Source organism: Alnus glutinosa, chromosome 11 (genome assembly GCF_958979055.1).
Source record: "Alnus glutinosa chromosome 11, dhAlnGlut1.1, whole genome shotgun sequence".
Taxonomy (NCBI): Eukaryota; Viridiplantae; Streptophyta; class Magnoliopsida; order Fagales; family Betulaceae; genus Alnus; species Alnus glutinosa.
In genome coordinates this window covers 20,463,178-20,483,805 of record NC_084896.1, presented here as the reverse complement: position 1 = coordinate 20,483,805, position 20,628 = coordinate 20,463,178, and the positions used below count along the sequence as shown (strand labels likewise).

At 36.1% G+C, this 20,628-nt stretch overlaps 3 protein-coding genes across 3 annotated transcripts; 2 read left to right on the top strand and 1 right to left on the bottom strand.

The window, feature by feature from the left end:
• Positions 1 to 288: 288 nt before the first annotated feature.
• LOC133882150 (L-type lectin-domain containing receptor kinase IX.1-like) lies at positions 289 to 2,498 on the top strand. The gene has a single exon (XM_062321258.1). The coding sequence runs from the start codon at positions 338 to 340 to the stop codon at positions 2,426 to 2,428; it is 2,091 nt and encodes a 696-aa protein (XP_062177242.1). The 5' UTR covers positions 289 to 337; the 3' UTR covers positions 2,429 to 2,498.
• Positions 2,499 to 15,519: 13,021 nt separating this feature from the next.
• LOC133880935 (L-type lectin-domain containing receptor kinase IX.1-like) lies at positions 15,520 to 17,875 on the top strand. Its single transcript, XM_062319902.1, has 2 exons — positions 15,520 to 16,270; positions 16,504 to 17,875. The coding sequence occupies exons 1-2, from the start codon at positions 15,742 to 15,744 to the stop codon at positions 17,832 to 17,834; spliced, it is 1,860 nt and encodes a 619-aa protein (XP_062175886.1). The 5' UTR covers positions 15,520 to 15,741; the 3' UTR covers positions 17,835 to 17,875.
• Positions 17,876 to 19,382: 1,507 nt separating this feature from the next.
• LOC133881206 (uncharacterized) lies at positions 19,383 to 20,394 on the bottom strand. Its single transcript, XM_062320148.1, has 2 exons — positions 20,389 to 20,394; positions 19,383 to 20,276 (listed from the first exon to the last, which is right to left on the bottom strand). Exons 1-2 carry the CDS (start codon positions 20,392 to 20,394, stop codon positions 19,383 to 19,385), a joined length of 900 nt encoding a protein of 299 aa, XP_062176132.1.
• Between the last annotated feature and the right edge of the window lie 234 nt (positions 20,395 to 20,628).

The following is a 20,628-nucleotide window of genomic DNA, read 5'->3' as shown; positions in this document are numbered from 1 at the left end:
AATTTGAATTGAACATTTATCTTTTTGACTAGTCCTCGAGAACTTTCACACACGCATTCCTTCCCCGACTGAATACATCATCTACAACTTGAGTTCCGTACATTTCAGCCTATATTCAAACCTGCTTTGTTTTGTAAGGCGTATCCACGAAAGATCTATCTACACTGTACACACAAAATCCACGCAAATGGTAGGCTAGTCCTGGAGAAGTTTTTCACACGCTATTGGTCTCCCTCCTCAATCCACAGTTTATATATATAATCACTTTATTAGATTTTCTTATTACAATCTGCAATTTCTTCTCATCACACCAAACCTCCCCTTCCAAGTTCAAATCATGGCTTTCTACATCTTCAAAATCAAACACGTCCCATTTCCAAAGCCCCTAATCCTCTTTTATCTCTTATTAATGATCACCGGTTTGTTCTCACCACTACGCCCATTTACAAGTGCTTTATCCTTCAACTTGACCAGCTTCCATGATTGTAACGCTGATGACTCCCTTCTAAGATGTGAGAGAGCTTTCGATGTAAACCAAGTCATCCAACTCACCGGCAACCAGGACAATTCAGTGTTTCTAGTAGGTCGAGTCACGTATTTCAGTCCTATGCACCTGTGGGACAAGGCATCCGGAAAGCTCACAGATTTCACTACCAATTTTTCGTTTGTAATTGATTCTCAACAGAAAACTAGTTATGGAGATGGGCTTGCGTTCTTCCTAGCACCTGATGGTTCAAGAATTCCTAATGTCACACAAGGTGGCGCTATGGGTCTCACCAACGATAACGAGCCATTAAACTCGAAGAACAACCCTTTTGTCGCGGTGGAGTTTGACATCTTTTCAAACACATGGGATCCGCCTGGCGTACATGTAGGTATTGATATAAACTCCATGGAATCTTTTGCTAATGTCTCATGGTCGGGGGGTAGTATTTCTATTATGGAAGGGAGAATTAATGAAGCTCGGATTAATTATAATTCTACTTCTCATAATTTGAGTGTTCTCTTCACTGATCTCATAAACAATACAATTGTATGGCAGTCCTTTTCTTATAATATTGATTTGAGAGATCACCTGCCTGAAAGGGTAACTTTTGGATTCTCAGCCGCAACAGGAGTTGCTACTGCAATGCATACCATTCGCACATGGAATTTTAGTTCAACTTTGGAAGATCACCCAAGGAAAAACAACAGGTTGGGATTAGCCATCGGGCTGGGTGTTGGGGGGCCTTTTTTGGTTGGTGGGTTTGCTTTAATTTTGTTTTGCTTGTGGAAGAGGAATAAGAGTTACACAGCAGAGGATCTTGCCTTTGATAGGTGCATGGATGACGAATTTCAAAGGGAAACAGGACCAAAGAGGTTCTCATTTAAAGAATTGGCTCGTGCTACCAATAATTTCAATGATGAAGAGAAGCTAGGCCAGGGAGGATTTGGTGGGGTTTATAGAGGATTTTTACAGGACTTAAACTCCTTTGTTGCTGTTAAGAGGGTGTCAAAAGGGTCTACTCAGGGAATAAAGGAGTATGCATCAGAAGTAAAAATTATAAGTCGATTAGGACATAGGAATTTGGTGCAACTCATTGGCTGGTGCCACGAAAGAGGAGAGCTCTTACTCGTCTATGAGTTCATGCCCAATAGAAGCTTAGACACACATCTTTTTACAGGAAAAAGCCTATTGATATGGGCAATGAGGTACAAGGTTGCGCAAGGATTGGCATCGGCCTTGCTTTACTTGCATGAAGAATGGGAGCAATGTGTTGTGCATAGGGATATAAAATCAAGCAACATTATGCTTGATTCAGACTTTAATGCTAAACTTGGAGATTTTGGGTTAGCTAGGCTTGTGGACCACCTGAAAGGGTCACAAACCACTGTTTTGGCAGGCACCATGGGCTACATGGCTCCTGAATGTGTCACAACCGGGAAAGCTAGTAAGGAGTCAGATGTCTATAGTTTCGGAATTGTCGCTTTGGAAATTGCTTGCGGAAGAAAACCAATCAAGCACAACGCCCTTGAAGATCAAGTAGTCATGGTGGAGTGGGTTTGGGAGCTCTATGGAATAGGAAAGGTACTTGAAGCAGCTGACCCACGGCTTGGCGGAGATTTTGATGAGCAGCAAATGGAGCGCTTGATGATTGTTGGGCTTTGGTGCGCTCACCCCGATCGTGACCTTAGGCCTTCAATAAGACAAACAATTCATGTTCTCAATTTTGAGACTCCATTGCCTGTTCTCCCATCAAATATGCCAAGGCTAGAACATCTTGTTCCAGCAGTGAACAGACATGCAATGTCACTTTCTGTGTCCGGTGCTGCTACTAATTATGAGGGAGGACAAAATCAAGATTCAGGCTATAGTTACACCAATTCCACTGTGTTCACTTCATCCTCTACAGCTTCTCAATCTGCATCGCTTCTGCATACGCGTTAAATTGGTAAGAGGTACACTTAATTTGGGATTTGTATTGATTGATTAGGTGTTCAATTATTCTCCAACGTTATCACACATGTGCTTTATTTTTCATTCTTTGTACATGATATACATGTATTTTTTGCTTTCAACGAAATATGACTTTTTGCGAAGCTAAAGTCATGAGAAAAGCCCGATGGCCATGTTCATAATCAATAAATTGATGGATGGATGAGTTATCATTAAACAAAAACCAAATGAAAACAGAGCAAAACTATAATTTATTTTGGAGGCTCAGGATTTTTTCTGTCACGGATGAAAAATTATTCCTCGGCAATTCCTACAAACTGATTTTATGCACCGTGAGGACAAAAAATTCTTACAAATTGAGTTTGAGAAATTTTTCTAATACAATATCTACATGTGACTTTTGTCATTTGAACATACGAGAAACACATATACATTCTTTTTTTTTTATTAATGATCCGTTTGTTTCGGCATAAAACGTCTTCTAGAATATGTTTTCAATATTTTTCGGTGTATGGTGGGGTCGAAAATAATGGTCAAAAGAAATCATTTTCAACTTGACCATAAATCTTCTTTAATTTTTGAAAAACGATTTACGGTTTGTGGAAATCCGCCACCGCCAGGCACTAGTGTTTGTTTGTAACCTGACTCTAATGCCGAAAATCGTCGAATTTTAGTATCGGATTGCCGAAATTTGGTGGCACTAGCCGAATCCGTAAGAACTAGATTCTTGCCAGTACGGTTGGAATCAAGCAAGTATAGCTTGATTCTGACCAAATTGCCTGGAATCTAACCAATACAACTGGATTTCAATCGGAAATTTCTGCCAGAATCCAGTGACTTTGCCGGATTCCGGCACTTTTGTCACACCCCCATTTTGGGATATAAAAGAACGCGAACTTGAGCTATAAAACATCCATAAAATTTAAAGCATGCACACATTTTTCCAGAAATAGCACACAACTATATTTCATTATATAAATATTGGCTATATTTCATTATATAAATATATTTATAGTAGTTCTTTAGTTATTACATCATATTTCTAAGAATTTCAAAAATAATGTAGAATACAAAAGTTAGGTTTGTTTTTATCGATCTATTGCTCTTAGGAGCGGGGTCTACGCCATCCATAAAGAAAAGACTCTTGGTCTATAATGTCATCTAAAAAGATTTGGAGAAAAAAGAGAGTGAATTCGACAACTCAGTAAAAAATACACAACAACATAAGTGAGATTTTGTTTTCAGGAATTCTAAATAAAGTTTAAATACAAATAAAGAAACAGTTAAATAGAATATAATTAGATTAAATACATGTATCATTTATATAGCGTGTAAGTTTTAACCTCCCTTTGATCAATTTCGCTTTTAACCATGAGCGGCGCACGTTTGACTCGTCCCAATGAACGACTATGGGCTCATCCTGTCGTCACAGGGGAGAACTGTACTAGGTTAGAAACTTCCCTAAGTGAAGGCCACCCAGCCGATAGCCGGCACTTTCGTCCTTTTGTGTAGTTGTTATGCTACCCACATAACACCTATATGATCCGAATCATCTATGACATGGTGCCGCCGGGGTAAAACTGTGTACACATGTAACATATACTATGATATCATCAACCTTTGCTCATGTGGTGCACATGTAACACATATACTATCATCAACTTTATTCATATGGTGTACACGTAACACATATACTATCATCAACTTTATTCATATGATGTACATACCTTGAGAACTATGATTTCACCAACTTTGACCTATGATTTCACTTATATGGTGCACATGTATCAAATATAAACCAAGTATCATCACATGAAATTTCAATTACATCATATAACAATAGCATTATTATGATGGTAATATAAAAAGGCGAGTAATATTAAAAGAGTTGAAAGAGTCTAGAAAATTCCCAACTTTTTCTTTTGAAAAAGTTTTATTAAAAACTTCGTCGGGATTTTGAGGTAGTGTTCCCTTACTAGGTATTTTTTTGAGTCGAGTTTGGCTACCTTTCACCTAGATCATAAGAATGAATAAGAAGGTTATTTAGCTAAAAGACTAGAGAGAGTAGTATTATTCTTAATTTATTCCATCTACTCGTAGTGAATAGAGTTGTATTTTCACTAACTTATGTTTTTACAAAGCTACCTATTTTTCTGTCACAAGTGTAATCTACAAAACCTAAGCTTTTGCTTTATGTATGTAGGTTGTGGCAGTAAACTCTTTTAGGAAAACAATTCAAGTTTAATGCTCCGTTTATTTCGACGTAAAATAGTTTCCGTCGTAAAATGGTTTCAGGGAAGTAATTTTTCAGGAAACCATTTTCTGTCGAAAGCATTTTCTGGTGTTTGGCGCGTACGGAAAATCGCAAATATTTTTTAATATTTTTATTCAATCATATTAACTTATAAAAATCAATTTTTATTCACAACATAAAAATATTAATGTAAAATAATATAAAAATCATCGATGACGAGATTCGGTCACTGACCGACAAGATTCTGACAATTTTTACCTGATTCCGGCTAATATAGCCAGAATTCGAGATAAAGGCCGGAATCCGGACAGTTTCGTCGAAATCTGGGATAGCAGGATTCCGACAGTTTCGCCGGAATCCGACACAAAAGGCCGGATTCCAGCCATCTAGCCGGATCTGGCCAGAGAGGCCGGATCCCGGCAGGCTGGTTGGATCTGGCCAGATCCGTCCGGCTAGCCGGCTCTCTAGCCAGACCCGGCCAGATGGCCGGAATCCAGCTGGTCTGCCGGATTCTGGTCAGATTGGTTGCCGGAATCTGGCTGACCGGATTCCGGCGAAGGTGGCCGGATTCCGTCGCCAGATTCCAGCGACATTAACCGGATGTTGTCGGATTCCGAAACCGGCAATATCTCGATAGTGGTCGGCTGCTTGAACGTGAAGGTCGACTGTGCCGTTTAAAATAGATCGACTGCGTCTGGCGTCTTCGAAAAACGATTTACGCTTTTAAAAAGCGTAAATCATTTTCTGAAATTTACTAAGCATTTTTGGTCAAACAGAAATCAATTTCCGGTTGACTATTATTTTCGCCCCTACCAAACACCGGAAAATGCCGAAATCATTTTCCAGAAATCATTTTACGCCGAAACAAACAGAGCATAATTCCAGTTTTTACAAAGCTTCGTATTTTTTTGTCACAAGAGTAATCTACAAAACCTAAGCTTTTGCTTTATGTATGTAGGTTGTGGCAGTAAACTCTTTTAGCCTTTTAGGAAAACAATTCCAGAACCAACAATAGATATGTGAGCTGAATACTATATATATTCTATTCCAACCTTGACAGTAGACAACAACTTATTTTCATAAAAAGAGTGTGTAAGGGAAAGTTACTCTATGACTAAAAGATGACAAGTTCAAAAATAAATAGTTGGTTCCTCTATTCCATCAATTAATTACAGATAATTAGCTAAGTACCATAATTAAATGGGAATAAAACGTAGCTCATAAATCCAGCAAAAGAGTGTAAAATCAGAATGGAAGGCTGAGCTCAAGTTAAGGAAAAGAATTGGATTTGAAAAAGTATTATTCTTGGGACAAGAATCCTCTCAACCATAAGCTGGAAAAAAACTTAAGAATCTTCACAAAAGATCATAATTACAGGAGCTAAATATATTTACTGAATGAGGAAGCGACTTGCTGTCGGTATAAACAAGCTTACCCAAAACAAAGTACCAACCGGCCATCAAAAAATAAAAAAATAAAAACACCCCAAGGACCCATTGGTTATCCTCAAAACAGAGACACCACAACCCTTTAGAATTAAAGCTCAGAGGGCCAAAGCAACGAAAAATGGGAAAACTAAACCTATGCCCATCAGAACACCACTCGATTAAAAAAAATAATAATCTCCAAGAATTACAACCACAACTATTCTCAATTCAACCAACCCATAGTCAACAGAAAATTCAAGAATACCCGTTCAGTTTCCCTCAAAACAAACCCAAAGATTTCACAACGCCCATTCGGCCTTCCCACAGAAAATCTTCCAAAAAAAAAAAAACAAAGAAAAACAGCAACTCTCCAAATTGAACAACCCAGAATTTTACGAAATCGGAATCACCCAAAATATGGAGAAACCCATTCGGTTTCTAAAAAATTTTCTTCACAAAATGACCCAAATCAAAATATCCATTCTGTTTTCTACCAAAAAATCTCAAAACAAAACTCAGAAATTCTCAACATCTACAACCCAAAAAGAATCCAAGAATTTCCAAAACTAATACCAATTCGGCATAAAAAAAAAAAAAAAAAAAAATCTAAAACACCCAGCCTGTTTTCAGTTCAAACAATCCCGGAAAAATTCACTTAAATGAAAGGGAGAACAAAGCAATTAAACTTAAAAGAAAACAGAGAAAGAAATACCTGCTGTATTTTTTTTTTTATTCTACCCGAGTGTTAGTTTTCTGAGGAGATGAGGAGAAGGGAATGTCAGCTTGGTTTTTATAGGAAGAAGAAGAGAGGCAGCGAGGAAGTGTTTCTCTGAAAACAGTGGGCATGTCTGCAACGTGTAGCAGGGAAACTCAGAAGTGGCGATGGGGGAGAGGGAGCTGCAACGTGTAGCGTGGAAGGGGCTGAAATGCGGCGTTAAGGAAAAAAAATCTTCTGAAGCACGTTGAGGCCCTTTTTAGTTAAAGGGAGAAGGCTTTATTTCTAGAGACTTCTTTTCTTTGGGTGCCACGTTTTTCTAGTCTCTCTTTCTTTTTTTCTTTTTTCTTTTTTTTGTCTTATTTATATCATATAAAAAAATTTATACAATTACTTCTACAAAATTTTATAAAACACCTAATATTAAACAAAATCTTTTAAATCTCTTTTAACCTCTTCTAATAACACTTAATTTTATACAAAAATATTCTAATTTTTATTTTTTTTTTGGGTGTTATAACTTTAGATTCCGGCCATAAGGATTCCTGTCGTTTTGTCCGAATTCCAGTAAGTTTGGCAGAAATCTAAAAATTTCTGTCAGAATCCGGATACCGGTGACGGTTGCCAGCTTTCATTTTAAAGACTAAATTGAAGAAAAACTATTCGAACCTAATTTACAAGAAATGTTTGTCCCCGTCTGGGCCTTAAAAATAATACAATTGCAAATACCCCAATTAGATCAAAGTTGTCTGTCCCTTTGTCTCTAATTACCTCAAGCACTGCATTTTCAATTCCCTCCTCAAAGATATGGTCACATATTTAACGGTCCCGAATTGTGAACTTGTGATGGATTGAACATCATAATCATAATAACATATATTTAATAGAAAAATATCATTACAGATATAACCGTTGGTATACATATAAAATGTTTATGGGTAAATTACATATGCCCCTCAACTACATCTCATTTACAAATTGCTTCCACGAGGTACCAACCATGACACATACTCTCATTAGCTATCAATGGTTGGCAAAAAAATCATTTCATTAGCCGAGTGTGTTAAATCGGTCCAAAAAATGAACATGTGACATGCACGTTTCAATTTTAACATGAAATGATGAAAATACCTTAAGTTGAGAATCTAAATTAAAGAAAAAAAAATAGAAGAGAAAAAAGAAAAAAAGAAATTAAGAAGGAAAACTACATTTTACCCCCAAATTACTAAAATTTGCAATGTCCTCCTCTCCTCAAGCTTTCAATTTTTGTAATGTACCCTCTTAATAGGCCCGTTTCAATGTCCCCCTTTTGCCTCCAAATCACAACAAAAGAAAAAGAAAAAAAAAAAGAATAGAATCTGTATATATTAAAAAAATTTGTTAAAAAAAAATGAAAGTAAAATGTAAAATAAAATCTAGAAAGAATGGAAAAAGGTAAAGCAATCAGAAAAAACCAAAGAAAAAACAAAAACAAAAAAGGACAGGAAGAAGAAAATAAAACCGGAAAAAGCGAAAAGTTTTGAAAATGACCCATGGCCAACCATGGGTCATGGTGTTTTTTGGCTTTTGCTTCTTCATATTTTTTTGGCTTTTCATAATTTTTTTTTTTTCCCTTTTTCTGAATTGTTTGCTTCTTTTATTTTTTTATATTTTCATTTTTTTGAAGTTTTATGCGGTGTACTTTTGTCATTTTGGATCGTGGAAGAGGACATTGCAACCCCTTTTGTAGTTAAGCATAATAGATTGTAAAAATTAACATTTTAAGGGGATAATACAAATTGAGTGGTAATTTTGAAGTGATAAGTATAGACATAAAATCATTAAAAAATAAAAATGGTGGTTAGCCACCCATGTGTTTCAAGGGTGAGTGGGCGATCCACCATTCAGGGTAGCCGAGCTACTCCCAAACACAATTGAGTCTATGTGATTCGAAGGTAACCCAAGCACCTCCCAAAGTACTCTAGCCTACCCCCCCTCCCCCTTCCAAATATACTTTGATTGTTCGGTCATCCTATGTGATTAGATAATTAGAGGGTGGCAGATCTGCCCTAAGGATGGTTAATATTTTTTTTTTTTAATTTTTAGTTTTAAGTTTTTTTTGGGCTAGTTTTTAAATTTTATTTTAATTTTTTTTACTTAAAATAAATTTTAATTATTTCAAGTAAAAATGAGCACCTGCATGCCATGGGTGAATTTTTCCAGTCATACTTAACAAGCCTGCCGGGAGGGGAAATGTTTACCAAATAGGCCTGCCGGGTTTGCAAATCCTTTTGATTAACAAACAACTTTTCTCGGAGAAAAAATTAAAAAAAAAAATCTTTTGAAAAGGTTTATCAAATACTACCATAGATCTTTTCTGGTTTGACAGGGTTATTATATTTGCCAACTTCTGTCTACAACTTTTTGAATACTATGTTTTTAATGGTGTGTTTGGTAAAATAATTTTTAAAAACAAATATGTTTCTAATTTTTTTTTTTTAAATCAAATCAAATTTAATTTAACTTTTTCTAAACAAATTATATTTTATTCAATTTTTTAAAAAATGTCAAACCTCGAAATTCACGTATCAAATAAGAATTAAATTCTGTTTTCAAAAATCGAACACCCAAATATCTTAATTTTGATGCAAAATTTAGAAGTGGATTTAATATAAAGTAATAATTTGGACTATTCCTCCTTCTCCAGCACCTCTCCTTAGTGGCTTGGATGGTTTGTTCAGGTAATTATATGTCACAACATAACAGTTCATTCTCTCTCACATTCTCTATATTTGAATATAGTGCATCTTCGGATAGAGGATAAGAGTTTTCCGTTGTTTGTATTTTGCTGCCTTGTTTGTATTGTTTGAGATTCCTTGTTGATGATTCATGTTTGATTATTGGTAATACTTTCCTTGCACTAATTACCAATTAATTGTGGTTGTTGCCTTTATCGCTTTCTCCTAATTGAGCTTTTTTATCCTTGTTTACTGCCTAGTGGCCCTTAGAGAGGCCTTGAAACGTCCTTTTTGAGTCTACTGCCTACTGTTTGTGTTCTTATTTATATTGTCCTTTTCGGTTTGAGTTTTATTGTCTCGGTTTTGTTTTCCTTGTTTCTCTTCTTCCAATTTTGAATAAAAATAAAAGAAAAAAAATAATAATAATAAATTTTTTATTTTTTTTTTTTTTAAAAAAAAAAAAAAAATCTATGGTCTACCCAAAGTCATATGGAAGTGTGTATGTACATTATTCATTATTTAAGTCAATATCAAAGTCCTTGCATTATTCATCCCCAGCCCACTATGATGCTTCTAATTAAGTAGTTATCATGGCGCTATCGATCTATCATCCTCAACTAGTCTGAGAGGATAAGATACGTTTAACATTTATACGCTAATAACATTAAATAAATTTCAAGGCATTTTGCAGATTTGCTGTTTCTTTGTTCTTTTGTGCAGTGATTAATTATTCGTTGAAGTTTCTGAGATGATTTTGCCGTATAGTAAGCCCTTTATCAAATGGGTTAATCAAGGCAATTTGCAATTATACCCTTCTTCTCCTAAGATCTAAAATAAAAAAATTAATAAAAAAACTATTATTTTTTTTTTAAAAGAAAAAAAAAAACCATTGGAGTGGATTAATAATAAAAAAATAATAATAATTTTTTTTTTTTGAATAAATGCAAAATCAATCCTTATATTGATCATCCAATGTCACTTTCTGTGTGGGTACGTAGACTTTTCCTAAATTATTTTAGGGGGAGTAGAGTTTAGAGCATCATATGAATTTTTATTACTATTATTATTATTTTTGGAATATTTGGTGGTTAACTAAAGAGCTTGTAAGTTTGGGCTTAGAAAATTTATAAACTTCTTTATTTGAAGAACAATGTTGTGAGAGGCCCATTCCATATAATTTTTTTGAGGGCTCCAACCATCATATAGAATTTTCTTTTTATTTTTTAATTTTCTTTTTTCAGGGAGCGCTTAATTATGGGCCATTGGGCCGAAAAAGTCCATACAATTTTGTATGTAAATTTTTTTGTTGGGCTTCAGCTGCGCCATGGTGGCCATGAACCCCAACACCTCGTCTCTGCCAATGCGTGTGACCACTGACCATGCGCATGCGGTTTGTGAATTTTTTTTTTTTTCACATTTTTTTTTTCAAAAAAAAAACAAAACAAGGAGAGCGAACAGAGTTACAGAATTTACCTGGGCATGACCAAGATATATAGTACTGTAGCATCTATTGATTGGGAACAATAACAAAAGGAGCCTAAACAGTTAAAAACTACTTGTATTCCCTCAAATAGATTAAACCAAAACTTAACTTCTACACCCAAGCCGGTAGCCTGTCTGTTTAGGGTCCATTTGAGTTTGTGATCTCAAAAAGTGAGATTTAAAAATAGCGATTTAAAAATGTGCAATTTAAAAATGTGATTTTTAAAAACGCAGTTAAGTGTTTAGCAAAATCATAGTTTGACCTTTAAAATTGCATATTAGCATTTAAAATTCTGCGTTTTTAAAAAAATACTCTATTACCTACGATTTGAAAAAGCAATTTTCTGCGTTTGTAAATAGCAATTTTTTAAAAACGCAATTTTCAAACAATTCATTTTTTGAGATTTGGCTTAAAATCGCAGACATAATTATCTTGCCTCTTGCAATGATCCGGATACAACTATATATGTTGTTAAATTTTCCTCAATATTCTACCAGTGAGATATACTGTTCACAGAAATGGTTTCTCAATTCTTTAGAAAGATTAAAAGTCTACCAGTGAGATAAACTGTTATTATCAACATCTCAAGCCATTTTGCATCAGTCCGACGATTTCCTTACCATCTAGACGTTCCTCTATTTCAAAAGAAGCTCCAATTTTTCCTAAAGCATTTTCAAAAGTAATACGTCTATATATATATATATATATATATATATATATATATATATATATATATATATATATATAATTTGTGTTTTAGAAATGTTTTAAAAAAAAAAAACTTTATTGGTACGTTTGGCAACCCATTTTTTCAAAAAAAAAAAAAAAAATCTATTAGTTTTTACTACTTTTCAAAAACAAACCATATTTTATACAATTTTTTCTAATTTTATCTTATAAAGTCAAACTTCAAAATTTGCGTACTAAATAATAATTAAATTCTTAGTTCAAAAAATCAAACACCTAAACGTATCTAAAAAACATTTATGCTCCGTTTGTTTCGACGTAAAATGGTTTCCGTCGTAAAATGGTTTCAGGGAAGTCATTTTTCAAGAAACCATTTTCCGTCGAAAGCATTTTCCGGTGTTTGGCGCGTACGGAAAATCGCAAATATTTTTTTATATTTTTATTCAATCATATTAACTTATAAAAATCAATTTTTATTCACAACATAAAAATATTAATGTAAAATAATGTAAAAATCATCGATGACGAGATTCGGTCACTAACCGACTAGATTCTGACTATTTTCACCTGATTCCGGCTAATATAACTAGAATTCGAGATAAAGGCCGGAATCCGGACAGTTTCGTCTGAATCTGGGATATCCGGATTCCGGCGAAAGTGACCGGATTCCGGCAGGCTGGCCGGATCTAACCAGATCCGTCCGGCCAACCGGCCGGATCTGGCCAGGGCCGGCCGGGATCCGGCCTCCCTGGCCAGGGCCGGCCGGGATCCGATTCTCTGGCCAGATCCGGCCAGATCCGGTTAGATGGCCGGAATCCGGCCGGTCTGGCCAGATCCGGCCAGATGGCGGGAATCTGGCTGACTGAATTTCGGCGAAGGTGGCCGGATTCCGTCGCCAGATTCCGGCAACATTAACGGATGTTGGATTCCAATACCGACAATATTTCGATGGTGGTCGGCTGCTTGAACGTGAAGGTCGACTGTACTGTTTAAAATAGATCGACTGCGTCTGGCGTCTTCGGAAAATGATTTACGCTTTTAAAAAGCGTAAATCATTTTCCGAAATTTACTAAACATTTTTTGTCAAGCAGAAATCATTTTCCGGTTGACTATTATTTTCGCCCCTACCAAACACCAGAAAATGCCGAAATCATTTTCTAGAAATCATTTTACGCCGAAACAAATGGAGCATTAATGAAAAGAGTTTTACATGCAAAAAATAAAAAGTCAACTTGACGTTTATAAAGTCCGGCATACTTAAGCCTTTAAACTAATATTTGGGTGTATGCACTTATGTATATGCTTTGGTACGATGTAGAGCACCAGACGCTCGTGTGTGCGTGACAATGAGTTATAGGGCGATAATGATGTTTGCCTTGATGGTGCGCTTGACCATTCAATTTTGGACGATCAGAATCGGTTGAACTGGTAATTTGATCTAGGCCATAAGATAGTTCTAAAGTAGATCCAATGATTGAATTTATTGGAACATCACTAAAGTAAAAAATAAAATTGGTTGTTAATCACTAAAGTAAATTAAGCGTAAGACAAAATCGACTTTGATCAAATGGTTGAGATTAAGTAACTACCATATAACGGTTATTATTAAATAATCATTTAATCTGATGGTTTTAATTAAGTGTATGTTAAAATAATAATTTATTATTATTAGATTGCTAGTCGTTTTTCTTATAATACTATCAGCATATTTTGTTGAATAATAGTTATTTATTTATTTTAACTTTTAATAAGTTTTTCTAACACTTTGAATTGAGCATTTATCTTTTTGACTAGTCCTGGAGAACTTTCTCGCACGCATTCCTTCCCCGACTGAATACATCATCTACGACTTGAGTTCCGTACGTTTCAGCCTATAATTATATGGGAAAATGCTAGAATTTTCACACCCATCCCACCCCAATCTCACCGATTCTAAGTATTTTAATTTTTTTATTTAATAAATTAATTTTCAATTTTTTATGCTTAGAGTCGGTGAGATTGAGGTGGGATGGGATGAAAATTCTAGCACTTCCCAATTATATATACTTTTTTAGCTTTTCCTATGAAAGAAAATTTATTGCGGAATTTTTTTTTTTATAAAAAATTAAAACCGGTTTTGTTCTTTAAATATAAAAAAAATGGTTGAAAAACTATTGAAGTGGTCTTACAAATCTGCAATTTCTTCTCATTAGACCAAACCTTCCCTTCCAAGTTTCAATCATGGCTTGTTACAGCTACAAAATCAAACATTTCCCATTTTCAAAGCCCCTAAGCCTCTTTTATCTCTTATTAATGGTCACCGATTTCCTAGCACCTAATGGTTCAAATATTCCTAAGAAAGAAAAAAAAAATTAAGGTTTTTTTTTGTCTATTGGCCCCTAGCAAAGAATTTTTTGGCCCCTTAGCCCTTACCCTTTTATCAATTCTTCAATTGGTTTCATCTTATTTGGAACGATAGTTTTATTGTCAAAACTTTTTTCTTTAATATTTCACAAGTAACAACGTATATGTGTGAGAAGGTGACAATGAAAAGAGTTTTACAAAGTTGTAGAGGCTTTGTTCAAAGTAAATGAAAATGGTTTAGTAATTAAAGCAGTGCATTATAAGAAGACGTGTGTGGATTTGAGGAGTCACACGCTTGACAAAACTTGATTTCCTAAGAATGTGGTAAAAATAACGTAAAACGGGCAAAAATAGCTAGACAGCATTATAAAAGTCTAGAAGATATGTTTTTCATTTGTTTTGTGTTGCGTTTAACAGAATGTGTTTTGTGTAGAATAATAGAATATAGTGTGTTTTGTATAACAGTTAATGAGCTATTGTGTTAGTTAGAGTGAGCTGTTTTAAGAAAATGAGCAAGAGAATGTTAGTTTCAAGAGCCATGTAATTCAGGTAAAGCCTTGTAGGAAAGCCGAAAAACACACAATTCAACAAACTGAAAATTTTCAATTTTAGTACAGAAATTAAGACCTCTTTTATTTTTATTTTTCATTTTTCATTTTCTTAATCTTTGGACAGCGGTTTTCTTTACATTTTTTTTTTTTTCCAAAAAACTCTTCACTTTTGCTTATTGATTTTTTTTTTTTTTTTTTGAACGGAAACGATAATTTATCATTGATATGGTAAACAGCCCAAGGCTTACAACTTGAAAATAAGGGCAAGCCCTCCATTCTCTAAACCAGAAGGATCTGGCTTAATAAACAACTGCCAAAGCAGAAATACAACTTTTACAAGAAAGCCATTTGAGCCTCTTTTACATTAATGCTCACTTTCTAAAGAAAAGAGACTAGATCTAGCAATTAGCCAACAAATATTCCCATAAAAATTGAACCCAACACAAGCAGACTGTGACCCAAGAAAAGAGAAAAAAAAAACACACGACACTGAAGCAGAAACCACCCAAAAACAAGCTGCCGGCAGTGGAGGAAAAGGGCCAAGAAGCCGGACGGCGGCGCGTGCTCTTCACGCGCCGACACTGGCGCCACCCAGACGGAGGACCAACGCCGGCCGACCGAAAACCGCCGAGATTGGCCAGAAAGAAGCAGCGCATGACCCACACGCGCACCAAACAGCAGAGAGCCCACTGGCGCGTGGGCACCACTCGCCGGTCTACAGTGACCGACAGGGCCGGATCTAGCGGCGGCTAGGGCGGAAGGCGATGGAGAACACGGCAGGGGGGCGCGTATCAGTCAGAAGTGGGCGAGGAAGAGCAGATCTGGCTTCCAAAATCTGAAGAAAAAAGGTGAAAGAACGGCCAAAAACATCCCGCCGACGACACGAACGCTCGGCCAATCTGCTTTCCACTTTATTTTATACAATCTGCAATTATTGTGACCCACCCTCCCTTCCAAAGTTCAAATCATGACTGAATCCTGGAGAAATTTATCACGCACTCCCTCCCGTTTCAGCCTACTGGTCTCCCTATTCAAACCTGCTTTATATAATCTGTTTTGAGGTAATTTTCTTATTACAATCAGCAATTTCTTCTCATCAAACCCAACCTTCCTTCCAAGTTCCAATCATGGCTAGTTACAGATACAAAATCAAACATTTCCCATTTCCAAAGCCCCTAATCCTCTTTTTTCTCTTATTAAGGGTCACCGATTTCTTCTCACCACTGCGCCCATTTACGAGTGCTTTATCCTTCAACTTTACCAGTTTCGATTCTTGTGACTCCCCTCTAAGATGTGAGGGAGCTTTCGCTCAATACCAAGTCATCCAACTCACCGGCAACCACGTCCGAAGGGTTGATGTTGGTCGAGCCACATATGTCAAGCCCATGCACCTATGGGACAAGGCATCTGGAAACCTCACAGATTTTACTACCCATTTTTCCTTTGTCATTGACTCACGAAATAATACTAATTATGGAGATGGGCTTACGTTCTTCCTAGCACCTAATGGTTCAACGATTCCTGAAGACAGTGCAGGTGGCGCTCTGGTTCTTGCTAGCCGTGGCCAGGAACTAAACTCGACAGACAATCCATTTGTCGCTGTGGAGTTTGACATCTTTTTTAACCAAGATTTGGATCCACCCGGTGTACATGTAGGTATTGATATAAACTCCCTGGAATCTATTGCTAATGTCTCATGGTTGGGGGCTAATATTTCAATTATTGAAGGGAGAACCAATGAAGCTCAGATTAGCTATAATTCTAGTTCTCATAATTTGAGTGTTCTCTTCATGGTCTGATAAACAATGCTACTGTATGGCAGTCCCTTTCTTATAATATTGATTTGAGAGATCATCACCTCTCTGAATTGGTAACTTTTGGATTCTCAGCCGCAACAGGAGGTTCTTTTGCAATGCATACCATCCGCACATGGAATTTTACTTCAACTTTGGAAGATAGTGTACCCAAACCAAGGAAAAACAACAGGTTGGGATTAGCCATAGGGTTGGGTGTTGGGGGGCCTTTTTTGGTTGGTGGATTTGCTTTAATTCTGTTTTGCTTGTGGAAGAGGAATAAGAGTTATACAGAAGAAGATCTTGCCTTTGATAGGTGCATGGATGACGAATTTCAAAGAGAAACAGGACCAAAGAGGTTCTCATTTAAAGAATTGGCTCATGCCACCAATAATTTCAATGATGAAGAGAAGCTAGGCCAGGGAGGATTTGGTGGGGTTTATAGAGGATTTTTACAGGACTTAAACTCCTTCGTTGCCGTTAAGAGAGTGTCAAAAGGGTCTAAACAGGGGATAAAAGAGTATGCATCAGAAGTTAAAATTATAAGTCGATTAGGACATAGGAATTTGGTGCAACTCATTGGCTGGTGTCACGAGAGAGGAGAGCTCTTACTCGTCTATGAGTTCATGCCCAATAGAAGCTTAGACACACATCTTTTTACAGAAGAAAGCTTACTGATATGGGCAATGAGGTACAAGGTTGCTCAAGGATTGGCGTCGGCCTTGCTTTACTTGCATGAAGAATGGGAGCAATGCGTTGTGCATAGGGATATAAAATCAAGCAATATTATGCTTGATTCAAACTTTAATGCTAAACTTGGAGATTTTGGGCTAGCTAGGCTTGTGGACCACCTAAAAGGATCACAAACCACTGTTTTGGCAGGCACTATGGGCTATATGGCTCCTGAATGTGTCACAACTGGGAAGGCTAGTAAGGAGTCAGATGTCTATAGTTTCGGAATTGTCGCTCTGGAAATTGCTTGCAGAAGAAAACCAATCAAGCACAACGCCCCTGAAGATCAAGTAGTCGTGGTGGAGTGGGTTTGGGAGCTCTATGGAGTAGGAAAGGTACTTGAAGCAGCTGACCCACGGCTTGGCGGAGATCTTGATAAGCAGCAAATGGAGCGCTTGATGATTGTTGGGCTTTGGTGTGCTCACCCCGATCGCGACCTTAGGCCTTCAATAAGACAAACAATTCATGTTCTCAATTTTGAGACTCCGTTGCCTGTTCTCCCATCAAATATGCCGAGGCTAAAATATCTTGCTCCAGCAGTGAATAGACATGCAATGTCACTTTCCGTATCCAGTGCTACTACTAATTATGAGGGAGGACAAAATCAATATTCAGGCAATAGTTACACCAATTCCACTGTGTTCACTTCATCCTCTACAACTTCTCAATCTACATCGCTTCTGCATATACGTTAAACTGGTGAGAGGTACACTTAATTTGAGATTCTTATAATTGATTGATTAGGTGTTCAATTTTTCTCCATACATTATTGCTTAATGTGCTTCATTTTACATTTTTTGTACATGAATGACTTTTTGTGCAACCCCAGAAGAGGACAAAAAATTCTTATAAACTGAGTTTGAAGAATTTCTCTTACTCAACATCTACAAGTTATTTGTGTCATTTGAAAATACGAGAATCACTTTTATTTATTTATTATTATTATTAGTAATTCTATTAAAAAAAGCAGATAAGAAGTGAAAGAAAACATAATCGAATAAAAAAATAAAGATAAATAGCGAAATAATAAAATAAGAATGAACACAAAGAATTTTACGTTGTTGAGTGGTTTGGTCTATGACCTACGTCCATTATATAAAGTCAAAAGGATTACAATACAAAATGCTTTATTTTTAGAGCTCACAGATGAAATATAATCCTAATCAAATATTTTAATTTAGGGTGATTCAATATCATCAAATCCCTAAATTCAAGGTAATCTAATCTTTATCAAACAATACAATTCTCACCAAATTCCTAACTTCAGGGTAATCCAAATACACTCTAGCAAGAAGCACATGCTACTAAAAGAAAGACATGATTCTCACATGCTTATGAACACATGTCACTTTTAAAAACTAAATTGAAGAAAAATTTTTCGAATCTAATTGACAGGAAATTTTTGTCCCCACCAAGGCTTTAAAAATAATACCTAAACGGACAAAAATTTCCTACAAACTAATTTGTATGAAATTTTATACAATCCACACATAAAAATTACATGTATCCTTTAAACATGTGAGAATGACATTTTTTATTTTTTATTATTAATACTATTAAAAAAGTATGTGAGAAGCAAATGCTATTAAAACAGCATGTGTTTCTCACATGTTAATAGACACGTGTCAATCTTATATGTGGGTTGTATAAAATTTCTCACAAATCGGTTTGTAGGAAATTTATGTCCTACCTAAACCCCAATTAGATCAAAGTTGTCTGTCCCTTCATCTTCAATTACCTCAAGCACTGTATTTTCAATTCCCCCCTCCTTCAAATTGTGAACTTGCGAGGGATTGAACATCATAATCATAATAACATATATTGAATAGAAATATATCATTACACTACATAACCGTTTTTTTTTTGGGATGAATAAATGCTTTATAAAATCAAACATAAGAGACTACAAACCATCCAGAAAAACTGGAAACCAGCTGCTAACAAGAGTAGCAGCAAACAAAGAAAGGTATCAGCCAAACAAACAACCCCAACAGCACAAGCTGACACCAACCTCAAACAAACAACGCAGAAGACATACAATTGGACAAAAACAATCCAACAAAACCGGAAATTGCTAAAGGAACACAACAGCCCATAAGAGTAGCGCGCAGCTTCCAGAAATCGCAATAGCCAATCCAACACCCGACAGCAAAAGCTGAAGACTTCAACCTCAGAAGTGAGAGAAAACTGCAAATCAACAAGGCTCAAGCTGGGAGACTCAACTCAGAAAAGCAAGAGTCAACTCAGATTATCTCAAAATCTGTTGCAGATTCCATTTCTGCACCAGCAGAAGGTTCTTCGATCACACAAATCTTGGCCGAGTATCTAGCAACCAATCTCGACCTAACATCCCACTTAATTTGTTGAATCAGCTTCTCTTCAGAACGGGGAACGTTGCCATGTAACAGATCATTTCGATGCCTCCACAAATAGTAAATTGTGGCACCAAAGCAGAGTTTACAAATAGTAGCCTGAAGATTTCTGCTCTTCCAGCACTCAGCACTCCAGCTACCAATAGAAGACCATTCAATAGGAGGATTATAAACACAACAGTCAGCCATAATATTCCTCCACACCCTTCGACCGAAACTACAGCAGAAATAGAGATGATCACGGCTCTCTTGGCAAGCAAAACAGGACAGGCACAAGGAGGAACCTGTGAAGCCCCAACTACAAAGTTTCTCCTTGGGGACAAGAGCATCCCTAAACACCAGCCACAAGATGAAGGCATGCCTTGGAATGGCCAAAGAAAACCAAACCAAATTGTGCCATTCCACCACAGAAAATTTCGGTCTAAGATGTTCCCAAGTTTGAGAACAGGAATACTTTCCTGAAGAAGACCTCCAAATAGGAACATTCTCACCTCCTAAACTGATTTCTGGTAGCCTACTCTGGATAAGTACCAAGTTTTCAGATCTGGCACTAGGCCAATACCAGTTATTGTCTCGAATGATTGATGAAACTTTAGGACCAATAGATCTCCCAGCATCATAAATGGTTCTGAAACCAAATTTATCAAAAAGACAACCCTCAGGATGCCATATATCATACCACAAAAAGATTTTCTTCCCACCTCCAACTTTGAAGCTAATTAGGAATTGTTTAGCAATGCATCTAAGCTTCGACAACTTTTTCCACTATATAACACCGTTAGTAAGAATATAAAATGTTTATGGGTAAATTACACATTCCCCTCAACTACAACTCATTTACAAATTGCTACCACGAGGTAGCAACCGTGACACATACTCTCATTAGCTATCAATTGTTGGCAAAAAAAAAAAAAAAAAATTTCATTAGCCAAGTGTGTTAAATCAGTCAAAAAAATAAACATGTGACATGCACGTTTCAATTTTAACATGAAATGACGAAAATACTTTAAGTTGAGAATCTAAATTATATATATATATATATATATATATATAAAAAAAAAAAAAAAAAAAAAAAAAAAAAAGAAGAAGAAGAAGAAGAAGAGAAGAAAGAAATTAA

Excerpts from the sequence above, each read along its gene's own strand:
- LOC133882150 (XM_062321258.1), top strand. The coding sequence starts at position 338 with ATGGCTTTCTACATCTTCAAAATCAAACACGTCCCATTTCCAAAGCCC.
- LOC133880935 (XM_062319902.1), top strand. The coding sequence starts at position 15,742 with ATGGCTAGTTACAGATACAAAATCAAACATTTCCCATTTCCAAAGCCC. Across the intron at positions 16,271-16,503 it reads TCCACCCGGTGTACATGTAG|CCGCAACAGGAGGTTCTTTT; the intron begins GTATTGATATAA and ends TTGGATTCTCAG.